Source organism: Enoplosus armatus, chromosome 8 (assembly GCF_043641665.1).
Source record: "Enoplosus armatus isolate fEnoArm2 chromosome 8, fEnoArm2.hap1, whole genome shotgun sequence".
NCBI lineage: Eukaryota > Metazoa > Chordata > Actinopteri > Centrarchiformes > Enoplosidae > Enoplosus > Enoplosus armatus.
Window position 1 is genome coordinate 26317213 of NC_092187.1, and position 15993 is coordinate 26333205.

At 47.5% G+C, this 15993-nt stretch overlaps 1 protein-coding gene across 1 annotated transcript; it reads left to right on the plus strand.

Annotated features, from left to right (window-relative positions):
- Positions 1-3972: 3972 nt before the first annotated feature.
- Positions 3973-10402, plus strand: ccdc120a (coiled-coil domain containing 120a). Its single transcript, XM_070909919.1, has 9 exons — positions 3973-4047; positions 4135-4262; positions 4471-4584; positions 5233-5374; positions 6387-6443; positions 7010-7106; positions 7467-8248; positions 9931-10201; positions 10297-10402. Exons 1-9 carry the CDS (start codon positions 4014-4016, stop codon positions 10400-10402), a joined length of 1731 nt encoding a protein of 576 aa, XP_070766020.1. The 5' UTR covers positions 3973-4013.
- Positions 10403-15993: the final 5591 nt, after the last annotated feature.

Sequence of the window (15993 nt, forward strand, 5' to 3'; positions counted from 1 at the left end):
AAGACGAGAAAACACCATTACGGAGGAGAACTGTGATGGTTTTGGGTCGCCTGATAATCAGACTGAAGCTTTTTAATGTTCACTTGATTGTTCAAATATTGACAGACAAATCGTCATACAGGGTTATATTAATAACTGACAACAAGATATAATCAATATCTTCAATTTAATTTAATTTATATAGCACCAAATCACAACACAAGTCATCTCATAACATTACAAACAGAGCAGGTTTAGACCGACTCTTTGAGCAAGCACCCATCCATCCATCCCTCCATCCATCCCTCCATCTCTCCATCCATCCATCCCTCCATCCATCCCTCCATCTCTCCATCCATCCCTCCATCCCTCCATCCATCCCTCCATCTCTCCATCCATCCCTCCATCTCTCCCTCCATCCATTCCTCCATCCATCCCTCCATCTCTCCATCAATCCATCCCTCCATCCATCCCTCCATCTCTCCATCCATCCATCCATCCCTCCATCTCTCCATCCATCCCTCCATCTCTCCCTCCATCCATTCCTCCATCCATCCCTCCATCTCTCCATCAATCCATCCATCCATCCATCCCTCCATCTCTCCATCCATCCATCCATCCCTCCATCCATCCCTCCATCCCTCCCTCCATCAGAATCAGAAACTGTTTATTGCCAAGTAACGTACATTACAAGGAATTTGCAGTGGTCTGAAGGTGCAATGTAAGTTCGTCAGGTTGACTGCAGAGGGGAAGAAACAGTTTTTGTGGCGGGAGGTTTTGGTCCTGATGGACCGCAGCCTCCTGCCAGAGGGGAGGGGGTCGGCAGCGATCTTCCCTGCTCTCCTCAGGGTCCTGGAGGAGTACAGGTCCTGAAGAGATGGGAGGTTGCAGCCGATCACCCTCTCTGCAGAGCGGATGATACGCTGCAGTCTGCGTCTGTCCTTGGTGGAGGCAGCAGCGTACCAGACGGTGATGGAGGAGGTGAGGATGGACTCTATGATGGCAGTGTAGAAGTGAACCAGCATTGTTTGTGGCAGGTTAAACTTCCTCAGCTGCCTCAGGAAGTACATCCTCTGTTGGGCTTTCTTGATGAGGGAGCTGATGTTCAGCTCCCATCGGAGGTCCTGGCTGATGATGGAGCCCAGGAAACGGAAGCTGCGCTCTTCCTGAAGTCTACAACCATCTCCACTGTCTTTGAAGCGTTAAGCTCCAGGTTGTTGCTGTTGCACCAGGTCACCAGATGGTCAATCTCCCACCTGTAGGCAGACTCATCCTCACCAGAGATGAGTCAGATGAGGGTGGTGTCGTCCGCGAACTTCAGGAGCTTGACGGACTGGTGACTGGAGGTGCAGCTGTTGGTGTACAGGGAGAAGAGTGGAGGAGAAAGAACACAGCCTTGAGGGGAGCCGGTGCTGATCGTCCGCGAGTCTGAGACGTGTTTCCCCAGCTTCACGTGCTGCTTCCTGTCAGACAGGAAATCTGCGATCCACCTGCAGGTGGGGTCAGGCACGTTCAGCTGGGAGAGCTTGTCCTGAAGAAGAGCCGGGACGATCGTGTTGAAGGCAGAGCTGAAGTCCACAAACAGGATCCTGGAATAGGATCCTGCGGAGTCCAGGTGCTGGAGGATGAAGTGTAGAGCCAGGTTGACGGCGTCGTCTACAGACCTGTTGGCTCTGTAGGCGAACTGCAGGGGGTCCAGCAGAGAGTCTGTGATGGATTTGAGGTGGGACAGGACCAGGCGTTCAAATGATTTCATGACCACAGAGGTCAGGGCGACGGGTCTGTAGTCATTTAATCCTGTGGGCCCTGGTTTTTTGGGGACGGGGATGATGGTGGAGGCCTTGAAGCAGGCTGGCACGTGGCATGTCTCCAGTGAGGTGTTGAAGATGTCCGTGAACACCGGAGACAGCTGATCGGTGCAGCGCTTCAGGCAGGATGGGGAGATGGAGTCTGGTCCAGCAGCTTTTCGCGGGTTTTGTCTCTTGAAGGGCCTGTTCACATCTCTTTCAAGGACAGACAGAGGTGTCGATGCTGGAGGAGTGGGGGGCACTGTGGGGGGCAGCTGTGGTGGTAGGAGGTGTGAGAGTTCAGCCCCAGGTGTGATGAGGGGGTTGGGGCTGTTGGGCTGGAGCTGGTGGGTGATGGTGTGGGGGATGGTGTCAGGACTGTCCCATTGTCTTTCAAAGTGACAGTAGAAGTCGTTGAGGGAGTTGGCGAGGCGTCGGTCGTTAGCAGAGTTGGGGGCTCTTGGCTTGTAGTTGGTGATCTGCCTGAGCCCCCTCCACACAGAAGCAGAGTCATTGAGAACTGATCTTGTAGTCTCTCTGAGTACAGTCGTTTAGCTTCCCTCACCGCCTTGCTAAACTTGTACTTGGCTTCCTTAAACTCTGCTCTGTTGCCACTCTTAAACACCTCTTCCTTTTCCAACCTCAGCTGTCGCAGTCTTGCTGTGAACCAGGGTTTGTCGTTGTTATAACTCACCCTGGTCCGAGTTGGTACACAGCAGTCCTCACAGAAGCTGATATATGAAGTCACAGCCTCTGTGTACTCACCCAGACTGTTGGTAGCAGTCCTGAAAACATCCCAGTCAGTGCAGTCCAAACACGCCTTCAGGTCCTCTGCAGCTTCACTGGTCCACTTCTTCGAAGTTCTCACAACAGGCTTAGAAAGTTTTAATTTCTGCCTGTATGCAGGAATCAGGTGGACCATGTCGTGGTCAGAGTGTCCCAGTGCAGTGCGGGTGACGGCGTGAAAAGCGTTACTGACTGTGGTGTAACAGTGATCCAGAGTGTCACCGGCACGTTTCCCTCTACGTTGACGTAGAGCTGCAAAGGTGAGAGCACCTTTGACCAGAATGTCCCATAAAACAGTTCAAGGTGCAAGAAATTCGGGAAACAAATCCACTGGAGTTGTTCCCCTGATGTTCATGAGCTCTTCTCTGGTGAAAGGGTTAGGGTTAAAAAACACTGTTTACAAACAAAACAAGGCAAAACAATGCGCTCCAACAGACCGAGGCAGCCATCCGCGGCGCCATCTTGGATCTTCCATCCATCCCTCCATCCATCCCTCCATCTCTCCATCTCTCCATCAATTCATCCATCCCTCCATCTCTCCATCCATCCCTCCATCCATCCATCCCTCCATCCATTCCTCCATCCATCCCTCCATCTCTCCATCAATTCATCCATCCCTCCATCTCTCCATCCATCCCTCCATCCCTCCATCCATCATCCCTCCATCCATTCCTCCATCCATCCCTCCATCTCTCCATCAATCCATCCCTCCCTCCCTCATCCCTCCCTCATCCATCCCTCCCTCCATCCATCCCTCCATCCATCCATCCATCCCTCCATCTCTCCATCAATCCATCCCTCCATCCATCCCTCCATCTCTCCATCCATCCCTCCATCTCTCCATCCATCCATCCCTCCATCTCTCCATCCATCCCTCCGTCCCTCAATCCATCCCTCCATCTCTCCATCCATCCATCCCTCCACCCATCCCTCCATCTCTCCATCTCTCCATCCATCCATTCCTCCATCTCTCCATCCATCCATCCCTCCATCCCTCCATCCATCTCTCCATCCCTCCATTCATCCCTCCATCTCTCCATCCATCCATCTCTCCCTCCATCCATCCCTCATCCCTCCCTCCCTCCCTCCATCCCTCCCTCCGTCCATCCATCATCCCTCCCTCCGTCCGTCCCTCCATCCCTCCCTCCGTCCATCCCTCCCTCATCCATCCCTCCCTCCATCCATCCCTCATCCATCCCTCCATCCATCCATCCATCCATCCATCCATCCCTCCCTCCATCCCTCCCTCCGTCCATCCCTCCCTCCGTCCTTCCATCCTCCGGTGGAACATCTGCTCAACATCTGTGTTGTTGTTAACTTGACGTGTGTGTCTGTCTGCCATCTGGGGACAATAAAGGTTGAACTGAATGTGTCCTGCAGGTGAGTGAGTGTGTGTGGGGCGGCGAACAGGGGTCGAGCAGTGAGGAGGGAGGAGGCGGGGTCACATGGGAAACACAAGCCATGGAGGTCAAAGGTCAACTCATATCGGCACTTGGTGAGAACAAACCACAGCAATATAATGACATATATGTTAATGAGGACATGTCTTACAGTGTGTGTGTGTGTGTGTGTGTGTGTACAGACTCTCTCACCTGTCCGGACAGGAAACAGAGGGAGCGAATGGCAGAGCTGCAGGAGAGGAGGCGGGGTCTGCAGGTGCTGCTGAGCACACGATTGGCTGAGCTGAGACGCATCTGTCTGCAGGAGGCGGTGAGTGATGTCATAATTAGATCCCTCCCTCCAACAGGGATCATCCAATCATAGCTGTTCATTCTCCTGGACCTGTCTGGTCCTCGTAGTCCTGGACTGGGAGGGTCACAGTCTTGTTCCAGTTGAGTTGTTTTGAACAAAAGCGACTGCTGAATGAATTTAATGTGAAGTAATATAAGGTGGATTTTCCTGTTTTTTCATTGGTCAGGAGCTGACAGGTGCGGTGCCCAGTGACTTCCCCCTGGAGGCGGGAGAGAAACCCCCCTGTTTCCAACGGAGAGGCGGGACGTCTCGCCAAGGAAACAGGAAGTGTCGAGCAGAGGTGAGGAGAAGACATGACCTTCGACCTGAGTTTTGTCTGTCAGTGCTGATCTGTGATCATATATATATGTATGAATATGTATATGTATATATACGTATATATACAAATATATACGTATATATATGTATATATCCAGAAAGTGCTCATGGGAAACGTCCCTGAAAGCAGCTGACAGAGAAGAAGAACAAACAAACCAACACAAAGCGGCAGAACAAGAAATGAATACTCGAGGTTTTAAATCATCAGGTCACAACAGGTCGAGCCACAGAGAAGGTGAACACGTCATCAAGTCTGCATGCCCAGATCAAACCCTTTAAGAACCTGAATGCTGCTAAGACCCTGATCCAACCCGAGACCCAGCACTGTCTTTCTGCTTCCTTTCATCCGTTACTGAATTAGCTCGTCATGCTTATGCAGCACAATGACTCCACTCTGTTTCCACTGAGCGCCACGTGACACTCCATCACAGACGATTGGTTCAGTCAGAGCCGCTGAGCTCTGGTCACACACACGAGAAGATGATTCGAGTCAATAAAGTCAAAAATGTCAATTGTAATTAAAAATGTCAAATCAATTCAGCTGAAAGTTTAAAATTCACTTCCTGTCCACTGTTCCCCTGTGTTTGTGTGTGTGTGTGTGTGTTTTCAGGACGAAGACTCTCAGCGTTCGAAGCTGAAGAAAACTTTATTCAGTGGAGCTCTGAGGAAACACAGTGACTCTGAACACAACACACACTCACAGACACACACTCACCACGGCAAGAGGACTGTACACAGAGGCTGCCACACAGGTAACACACACACACAGCGTGTTTGTGTGTGTGGCTGTTAAAGCTGCTCGATCTTGATGTAATGTGTTCTTTGTTTCTGGTTCTGATTTTGTTTCTTCTGTTCTTGACTTCCTGGAAGTAAATATGGATCCTGATTAGGAAGTGAAGATAGGTAGTTTCAGGAGTTGGAGGCAGTGCCGACGATCCTGATTGGTTGAGCAGATGTGACGTAATCTTTGCCACAACTTTTAATGGGCATTTAAACATCGTGTAAAGAGGCAATGCGGCATTAATGAAGTGATGAAGTAGCATGAAGGTAGCGTAGCATCAGCTCAGATTTCCACTGAACACGACGTCACTGTGTTTCATTCTCTGCTGAAGAAATTACAGCTATTCAGCCTGCAGACTCTTCATCATCTTCATCACACACTTCAACTCATCCTGTCGTACTGATGTTTCATCACAACATCAGGTCCACTTCACTTTACTTCACTGTGATACATCCCAGTTTGTAAAACACGAGAAGAACCTCAAAGACTCACAAGATTCTGAGGAGAACCAGGTTACAGGTTGTTCCTGCGGTGGAACACAAGTTAAACACACCACTGGACTCATAAACTCTAATGATTAGTGTCTGAACCTTGAGCCTCTGAGTGGCTGATTCCCGTGACATCACTTGACTGACAGCTGAGAGCTGATGTTGCTAGGAGATGAGTTGTCAGCATCCATGGTTAATACAGACTTCAGATCTGTTTATCCGTCAAACACTGGTACAAGTATGCAGATTTATCTGACTTTGTGTGGACGTTTCTCAGAGTATGTGGGGCAGGACGGCCTGTCTTCCTGCTGAAAACTTTCCATTCATCAACATACACACACGTACGCGTATGCACACACCCTCTCAGCTGGCTGTAGATGCAAAGCCATTGTTTCCACAAGGAAACCTGCTTCAACCTGCTTCTTCCTGCTTTTATTCTGAATCTGATGGTGTGTGTGTGTGTGTGTGTGTGTGTGTGTGTGTGTGTGTTTCCAGATGACACTGTGAGGTCAGAGAGCAGCTCGACGTCAGACTCAACAGGACACGATAACGGTAATACACACACATGTAAAGGTGTTGCTGCTGCAGCTCCACCTGCTGGCTGAGACATTTCAAACTTTATTTCACACTATTTCAAAACTCTTATTTTGGTAGTTTTGTCCATCATTTCTATCATTCGTAAAACATTGTACTCACAAAGTTATTATCTGGGATCTGACAGGTCAGAAACACGATGACTCAACACTTTATCTGAAACTAAAAGTTTCGGTTCAGAGGTGAAATTGTTATTAGGTCCACATGGACCCACCTCGGCTCATCAGAGACCTGTTCCTTATATAACTCAGACTCCAGGCTCCATTGTGTAAATAAAGTGTTTCTGATTCAGATTCAGACTGAGCCACATATTCTATCATCGCATCATTAATAATAATAGAAATGTTCTTTTCAATGTTTGTTGATAACTTTCAACATTTTATGTTAAGTTGCATGTTGTAGTGTGTTGCACTGTAACTGCTCAGTGATTGGCTCAAACATGAAGTGCTTATTCTTTGAAAATATGTTTGCAGTTTTATTTCAGCATATTTTCATCAGAGCACAATAATCTGTCTCTCTGTCAGATGATGGCATGTCTCAGTTTCGCCCCCTGCTGGTCTCTGCTGGTTCTCCAGTAGAGGTTTTCTACCAGAACAAATCCAGGAGGAACTCGCTGCACAGGTACACACACCCTCCACTGGCTCTGATGACCTGCCTACAGTATGAGTAAGGTTAGCCTAGTTAGCCTAGCTACTGAAGGGTAGTGCATTGTCACATGACCCTCACTGTGCACGCTGTTGCTGTCTCCCTGGCTCAACCCATCATCATTCTGGAAAAAAACGCTCTGGCTTGTTTGTTTTTCTTTAAACCAATCACAATCATCTTGGGCGGCACTAAGCCCGGACGCAGCGACGGTAACACGCACACATCATTTTAAGGTATCCAGGTCCAGATCATGTTATACCAGGTGTAACTGTCAGAAAATGTCCTAACATAAACTGAAGTCATTCTGTCTTCTCACCTGTCCCTCTCCTCTTTCAGGACCAACCATCCAGAGACTCTTCAGGCCCACAAACCCCTACCCCTGCCTCCTTCCCAACCCCCCCCTCCTCCCCCTCGCTCTCAGGACTCCTCCTCCTCCTCTGGCCCCTCTGATCCAGGAGCAGCAGGGGAGTTTGGGGGCAGAGTTAACGCAACTCGTCACAGTAACAGCTCTGACGGCCTCCTGGACCACATCACCGCCCCAGAGGAGGGGGGGGGGCAGCAGCAGGGGGGATTGTGGGTAAACGGTCTCCCAGGGTCCAGAGGAACTAACACCGCCGGAGCGTTCAGGGGCTCCGACATGTTGACAGACAGACGGATGAGGACAAGGACAAATAATGGACTCACCGAGGGGGGAGGATTGGGGCGAGGAAGAGGAGGAGGGGGAGGAAGAGGAGGGGGGTACAGTGAGGTCCTGCTGGATTACGTGTGGGGGAAACAGCTACAGCGACAGCAGTCCCAGACCAACAACAGGCAGCCAATCACATCCCACCACCAGCTGCTCTACAATGGCTACTCCTCCCAGCAGCCCCTGGGATCCCCGCCCACCTATGGCGGTGTCCCGAGCGACCAGCGGCGAGTCAAAGTGACCCGCACCAAATCCTGCGGACCCTTCCTCCCAGTGCAGCAGAGCCAGACTGATACCCATAATCCTCTATCTGCCATCCAGCCAGACCCCCACCCCCACCTGCTGCCTCCCCGACCACCACAGTTGCCCCCCGCCCAGGACACACAGCTGGAGGAGGCCAACAGGAGCCTCCATAAGGCCCTGGCCCTGGAAGGTAACACTTCCTGTTACATCACAATGCTAGGGTCCACCATAAAAAACAGATTCCGCCCTTAACACTGAGTCTGACGTAAACACCACAGTCTGCTGTAAAACACCTGTGACTGATGTGTGCCTGCCGCGAAACATCGGTCACAGGTGTGTCATGAGTCATGAGTCCTCCACTCAACTAGATGAGTATTCAACCACTGAAACCACCAGTCAGGTCTGTAGGCAGCAGTCAGCTACTCGTGGATCAGTAGTTAATGAGATTATACAGACACTACTTTACTTTGAGAGTGAGTTGTTGGACTCACCTGTCTGTGCCTCATTCTGCACACTGCTAAGTCCAATCTGCTTCAGGTTCAACAATCGGACCAGCATCTGCGCCTCTGCAGTCCCAGCTGAGACAGTGTCATCAGAAACAGCACAAAGACCATCTCACTAAAAGTCACGCCTGGGTGATCCACATTTTATTCAGACCCATTTACACCTGATGGCCATGTAACATCGTGGTGTGTTTGATTTGGATCACAACCTTTTTTTAACCTATGTTGAAGCATAATAATGCTAACCTTTACCACAACCTATTACCATCCTTTACTAGTGGACAAGTACCCAGACCTGGGCCCCCTCAGGCCCCAGACCTGTGTGCAGCACCCCTCACCTCCCAGTGGATAGAATTAATCTTCAGTGCGTCTCTGCTTTGGTCTGGTGATGTTTTCAAATCTGAATCTGTGAAGATAAAACCTCATGAATCTTTAATGATGTGGAGATGAAACTGGGTCACTGCTGCAGAAACAGTCTTTCTGTCTGTATAGCTACAGACAGGAGGTGACGCCACCTGGTGGAGTCAAGCAGAATGACACATACCTGGATTACATGTAAAGTTTCTCAAAAACTAGTTAGTTTGTTTATACTGCACAGAAGTTTGGCTGGAACAACAGGACTCTGATTGTTTACATATTTTCTGTCCACAAGAAGCAGATAAAGAAGTAAACATGATGTCGTCTGTGTGACCACCGGCTGATTATATCTGTCACACAGTCCAGAAGCCAATCAGCAGGTAACTGCTGACCATCACAAACCATTCAGGGGTCTTGAGAGGGCTCCATTCAGTATTCCTAATTTTACATGAGGCAGAATTGACTTTGGATCTGACCTGATCAGAAACATGGTCACAGACCCTGGTGCATGTGGACAAACACTAGGGTCCACCATAAAACACCTGAGTCCACCGTAATCACCAGGGTCCACCGTAAAACACCCGAGTCCACCGTAAAACACCCGAGTCCACCGTAAAACACCCGAGTCCACCGTAATCACCAGGGTCCACCGTAAAACAACCGAGTCCACCGTAAAACACCAGGGTCCACCATAAAAGACCCGAGTCCATCGTGATCACCAGGGTCCACCATAAAACACCAGGGTCCACCATAAAACATCAGGTCTGCTGTAAAACACCCGAGTCCACCGTAAACACCAGGGCCCACCATAAACACCAGGGTCCCGATTGAAACCGTATCTTCTGCATAAAAATAGATTTTTGCCCAAAAGGACATATGAAACAGCCTGCGCCAGGTGAGGACAAATGATGGGGGACTAAGACAGAGTAGATGGAAACTGACACATAATTACAACTGATCCAAAATCTGCTGTAACATGCAATTTAATCTTTGATGTGTGTGTGATTGACAGGTCTGAGGGACTGGTACTTGAGGAACACAATGGGCTCCACCCACCAAAACCAAGCAAATGGAAAGGTCAACACAGGGGTCAACACTAAGGTGAACGGGGGGGTCAAAGGTCAGGCCGGAGGGGAAGGAGCTCTGCAAGGCAGAAGGAGGACTCACTGTGTCACCCAGCAATCGACTTATCAGACAGAGACGAGTCATCATCACGCTCCGCCGCATCACAAACAGACGCTGCCGCATTCAGCCACGTTCCATGGACACCCGCTGCACGGCAGGTAGGAGTCGGGTCACCTGTACAGGTACAGATCCACTGCTGTAAGAACACCTGAGCTCCTGTACCTGACCAGCTGACTCTCTCTCTCTCCCTCAGGTCTATGGATAGCTCTCTCTACCACGACTCCTTCCCTCCTCAGAAACAGGAAGTTCCTCTCAGAGATCAGACTCCGGACCAACCGTCTCCTGGAACTCTGGTCTGACTCACTGACCAACCAGAATGCTGATGGACGGATTCATAGACCAATCTCAGGCTGGCTTCCTGGGATCAACAACTCTCTGGACTTTGTGTTCTGCTGGTTCCTCAGGACAACCAGGAGAACCTCCTGTTGTTCATTAGGACCAGCAGCTCAAACGTTGGTCGTCTCTTCAGGTTACACCAGCAGCTCCTCAGAACCCACTTCTCTCCTCTTCACCTGAAACCCTGCCCACCATGATGTCACACAGAGGATGAGGTGAGGATGATGTCCCCGTCCCTTTGGAGGCTGCAGTCTGACCTCACAGTGGCGTCTCTGGATGAAATCAGATCTGTTTGTAAAGAATCAACTCTCCTCTGGACCAGCGTCAGACACTCAGATCAGCTTTGATGAGTTCAGTGTCAAACATTTAAAACTGCAGGATTTTCACTGTCTAAAAGTTTTCTACGCCTACGTCTTCGTCTTAAATCTGTCGTCAGACTCTGCTCAGACAATCAGGACTGAACCAGTTTTTATATGAACTTTTTATAAAAGTGATGATGATGAAACTGTTGCACCAGCTGACATCACCAGCTGACATCACCAGCTCAGTCCAACAGACCAGCAGTTTGTCTGAAAGATGAACTTTTGATAACATTTCTAACTGATCAGATCAGGTGACCTGTTTGATCCCTCAGGTGAGATTCTTCAGGTATTCTTACAGTTTGGACTCGACGTCTGAACGTTAAACAGCCGCTGCAGGTTGATAAATCCATAAAAAATATAAAGACATGAACATGACAACAGAGCGGTCGGTCACATCTATCTTTCCTCGTTATGTAAGATGCTTCCTCCTTCCTTTCACCCAGTGAAGAACCAGTAACACCAGTAACACCAGAAAGAAAGTTCCTGTCTGACTGTGAGCAGCATCAGAAGGCTCGCTTATAAAACTGTGTTGGATGAAAACTAAACGTTTCTGTTTGGCCTTGTTCTCTGTTATGTTTATTTATTTTTAAATTAAAAAGACATCCAGTAAATATATCATATATGAAGGCAGTGTTCCAATTACAGCGTGGCTTTCGGGGGAGGACGGGTACTGTAAAATGTACTATCAATACAGAATATTTAGCCTGGGACAACAGAAACATCATTCACCTTTGCAATGTTTTTTAATCGCTCTCTGCAGAGAAACTGTGAAACAGAAAATGGAAATCATTTTATAACCGTTCTAAAAGAGGATCCTGATGCTGCCGACATCAGCGGATAGAAAGTCAACAAGAGAATCGGAGAACAGCAGAGAGGAACTTCCTGCCATAGAAGGTCTGAGGACTTTGAGTCAGAATCCAGATCCAGATCCACTCTGGGAGCAATAAAAGGATGCAAATCATTGCACGACAATCAGACGAAGATGTCACAGGGTTGATTGGTCTATTGATGGACTGAACGCAGCCTGTTTTTGTACTGAGCTTCACACTTTTATAAAGATGTTGGTGAACTTTTTGACAACACGTGTTGTCACGTTCTTATTATTGTGTCAACACCCAGAGGCCTCTGAGGCCCTGTTCACACCTGACATCAACATGCGTCTCCAGTGACCTCTTGTGATCAGATCTCACTTCCCGCTCTATATGCAAATAAACACGTACATCATTTCTGTTTGCAAAGACCAAATACGTTGTTGTTGTTGTTGTTGTTGTTTTTAACCTCAATGTGTTTCTGGGGGCCGGGCCTGACTGATGATGGTACGAAAACACAACTTGATTCACTGATTCTGGTGAAACTGGATCATATTTTGTGGAGAAAATGTGTTCTGGTTTTCCCTCTGATGTCCTTCGGCTGCTCTGCCTCAACTCTCTGTGATTTACAGTGTCCGGATGGACAGCTTTACTTGTTGCTAAAGTAACTGCTAAGAGAAGAAACAGACAAAACAGATTCTAATGGATGAAGTACACAAAAAAAGTGTAGCTGCTGTTAGCTAGCCATGCTAGCTGACTGCCTGGACTGTGACCTCAGAGCACCGGGGGAGTGTTGGTGGCTAGCACAGGAGCTTCGGACCGCCGGGAGGATGAGGTTTAATAAAGCTTTATTTAAGCTTTACAACTAACACACACACCGCTAGCTGCACGACTAACTGAGCTAATTAGCTAACAGCAGCTACACTTTTTTTGTGTACTTCATCCATTAGAATCTGTTTTGTCTGTTTCTTCTTATATATTTGCGTACACACTGCTAATAGAATGTGGCCATATTCAGCCCAGACCACATTCGGAGGTGACCTGAGTGATCGGATCTCAATGTGTCCTCATTGTGTCTTGGGTGTGTTCACACCTGGTAATAGAGCTGTCCACTTGTGATCGGATCACCCAGGAGGGATGTTAATACCAGGTCTGAACAGGGCTTCTGTTGTTACATCTGATCTGAATTCACTTCTTCAGGTCATTCAGCTGACCTCCAGTCTGCTCCTACATGAAGCCGCGGTCACATAATGGCCACATGACCAGCTGGAGTCACTTCAAACACATGAAGTGCGTTGGAACCAGAGTTCCACTTTGAATAAAGTGTAAAAGATGGAAAGTCACCAATGAACCAGCACTTGTCTGTTTCCCCGTCTGTCTGCCTCCACCTGTCTGCCTTTCTCTCTGTCTGCCTCCACCTGTCTCTCTGTCTGTCTGTCTGCCTGTCTGTCTTTCTCTCTGTCTGCCTGTCTGCCTTTCTGCCTGTCTGTCTGTCTATCTACCTGTCTGCCTTTCTGTCTGTCTCTCTGTCCGTCTATCTGCCTGCCTTTCTGTCTGTCTTTCTGCCTGTCTGCATCTCTGCTAACCCCTAACCCTAACCTGTCTCTGTCTGTCTGTCTGTCTGTCTGTTTGCCTGTCTGCCTTTCTCTCTGTCTGCCTCCACCTGTCTGTCTGTCTGTCTGTCTGCCTGTCTGTCTGCCTTTCTGCCTGTCTGTCTGTCTATCTATCTACCTGTCTGCCTTTCTGTCTGTCTCTCTGTCTGTCTGTCTGCCTGCCTTTCTGTCTGTCTTTCTGCCTGTCTGCATCTCTGCTTACACCTGCTTGTTTGCCTCCACCTATCTGCCTGATAAGCCCCGCCCACCTCCAAAGATCAAACCACAGGATTTGACACTGCTGCTGTCACTCTCAGATTGATTGACAGATCAATACAGGGACTGTTATCATCTGTCTTCAAGTCTGACTGAATGATGTCATTTAACGTGAACATTCTGTGAGTTCTGATTGGCTGCACCAGCTGTCATGTGGCCGCAGCTTCAGAGAAGCAGAAAGAGTCCCAGCATGCACTTCTTTGAACTCTGGTCTCTCACCAAAGCAGAACAAAAAACTGGAAACATTCTGTAAATACATTCAGTGTTTAATGACTGTGTTCCACTGTCCAGTCTGAATACTGTAGTACCAGTATGCAATACTCTGCAGTAACACACTGTTATTTGAGTGCAGTACTGTGGACTACTGTGAGTATTCAGGGCTGGAGCCAAGATTATAGAAATACTCAGAGTCATAGGTCCAAATCCCTCCAGCAGAAGCCCACCAGCAACCAACCAAACTCTGTTCAAATTTCCGGGTAATTAAAAAAGTATATATATTCATGCAGCTGTTCTGGTAAGGAACATTAAATTCCTTTATTTAATAAAGTGTGTTAAATCACAGAATATAAACTGGTGGACACAACCACAGTACTAGCATAGTACTAGTACTGTGCAGTACCAGTATTCATTGTGTGTCCCCCTTCAGGTCCAGGACTAGCTGTTGTCCAGCTGTGTTTCTGTCAGAGTGACGTCACAGCTGTCTCTGCTGTGATGCGTCCAGGAGCACTCTGTACAGTTGGAGTTTCTTGTACAGTCTGAACTTTGTGTAAAAATGATTTTCTATCAGTTTGGACTCTTTTTTTCACTCTGAACTCTTTCTGCTGTTTGATGTTGGAATATGAAAAAGTTTAATGTAAATACAAATAAACTGCCACTGTAAACATGCTGTTTTTAAATTGATTTCTCTTCACCGGTTCCCATAAACCTGCCTGTAATTAAATCAATATTTACAGTATTATATTTGTGTTTATTACAGAGAGATGAGTTCGGGTTCGTCAGGTGTGTAAACTTTTATTCTTCTGTGCTGATTGACTGAACTAAGATACAATTACAAAGCCAAACACAGTATTATCAATTATAAACACTCCTAAAAACATTTGATTTATTCACTCACTTATAAGATACGATCAGACTTTATTGATTGCAGCTCCAACAGCCAGGATGTCAGAACTATATACAGTATGTAAGTATATACATAATAATATGATGCATATAATATATGTGCTGTATATGTTATATACACACTATACAGTAGTATTAAAATACTATAGTGTATATATAATAGAAATGGTTACTAACAGCTAAACATCTAACTATAAATTAGCCCCAGTTGGCTGCAGAAGAAAAGGTCTCTTTGTAGGACGGTAGTGTGTGTGGATAAAACCCACAGAAGAAGAAGTAGACGACGACGACGACGAGCAGCAGGAGGGAGGTAGGATGGTAGGATATGTGTGTGTGTGTGTGGGTAAGGAGGTAGGTAGGTAGGGAGGGAAGTGTTGTCAGTATTGGGATGCGGCCCGTCCTCTCAGGTAAACGGATGCCTAACTTTCTTCTGCCGTCCGGCGACTTTAAACATCATAAAACGGTCAAATAATGAAATAAAACGAATGTTTGTAGAGAGGAAATGTAAACAGTTATTATGTCTGTGTTGTGGTCTGATCTGGGATCAGATGAAGCAGATGAAAACTTTGAACTCTTTTCATGTTCAGATCAGAGACGCAACAAAGTTCCTGTTCCGTTAGCGGCTAGCTTTACTTAGCATCGCTCTGTTAGCTCCCGGGATTTGAAACCCGAGTTTAACTTCTACTTCGGTCTGGTGTCAGGCGACAGTTTGACTGTGGAACACCGTGAAAAACAGTAAGTTAGTTGTGTGCAGTTAGCCGGCGGCTACACTCAGGGTTTACGGTTAGAAGCTAACTAACCGGAGCTAACGGTAACCAGAGCTAACTAACCGGAGCTACTACACCGCTGCTGGTTTAACGCTAGTCAGTTTTACCGGATCGTGTCGGTGTGAACAAACTGACTGGATGTTAAACAGGTCACCGACAGTCCGCTTTTATTGAAGTGTTTTAGAGGTCGAAGAGGTCACATTCAGTTACTGTTTATTAGTCTAATGACACATCAGCCAAGCTCACTAACGCAAACGGTCACTACCTGACAATAACTGACATAAACTGGATGACACAAACATGAAACGTGTACTGAAGCAGAGTACATGAGTAAACGTGTACTGAAGCAGAGTAATATCTAACTGCTGTGTGTATCAACCTGCATGACAGACCAAAAACCTGGATCAGGTGTTGACCTGGTTTCTGTCCGGTCTCTGATGTTTTCATAACCAGGATCTTGTAAAAACTTGCATGTAAACACATTCGGTGACTGTTGTAGATAATATACAATAAGAGACAGATAAAGTAGAAGGTAATGAAGTAATATTATATGATATTAATAATATCTCCAAAGGGGTAGAACAGCAACTGAAGGTTGTTTTAATTGTCTTTTGATATGCTGATCG

Coding starts and splice junctions, on each gene's coding strand:
- ccdc120a (XM_070909919.1), top strand. CDS start 4,014: ATGGAGGTCAAAGGTCAACTCATATCGGCACTTG. Junction 4,263..4,470: donor GCATCTGTCTGCAGGAGGCG/GTGAGTGATGTC, acceptor TTCATTGGTCAG/GAGCTGACAGGTGCGGTGCC. Junction 4,585..5,232: donor ACAGGAAGTGTCGAGCAGAG/GTGAGGAGAAGA, acceptor GTGTGTTTTCAG/GACGAAGACTCTCAGCGTTC.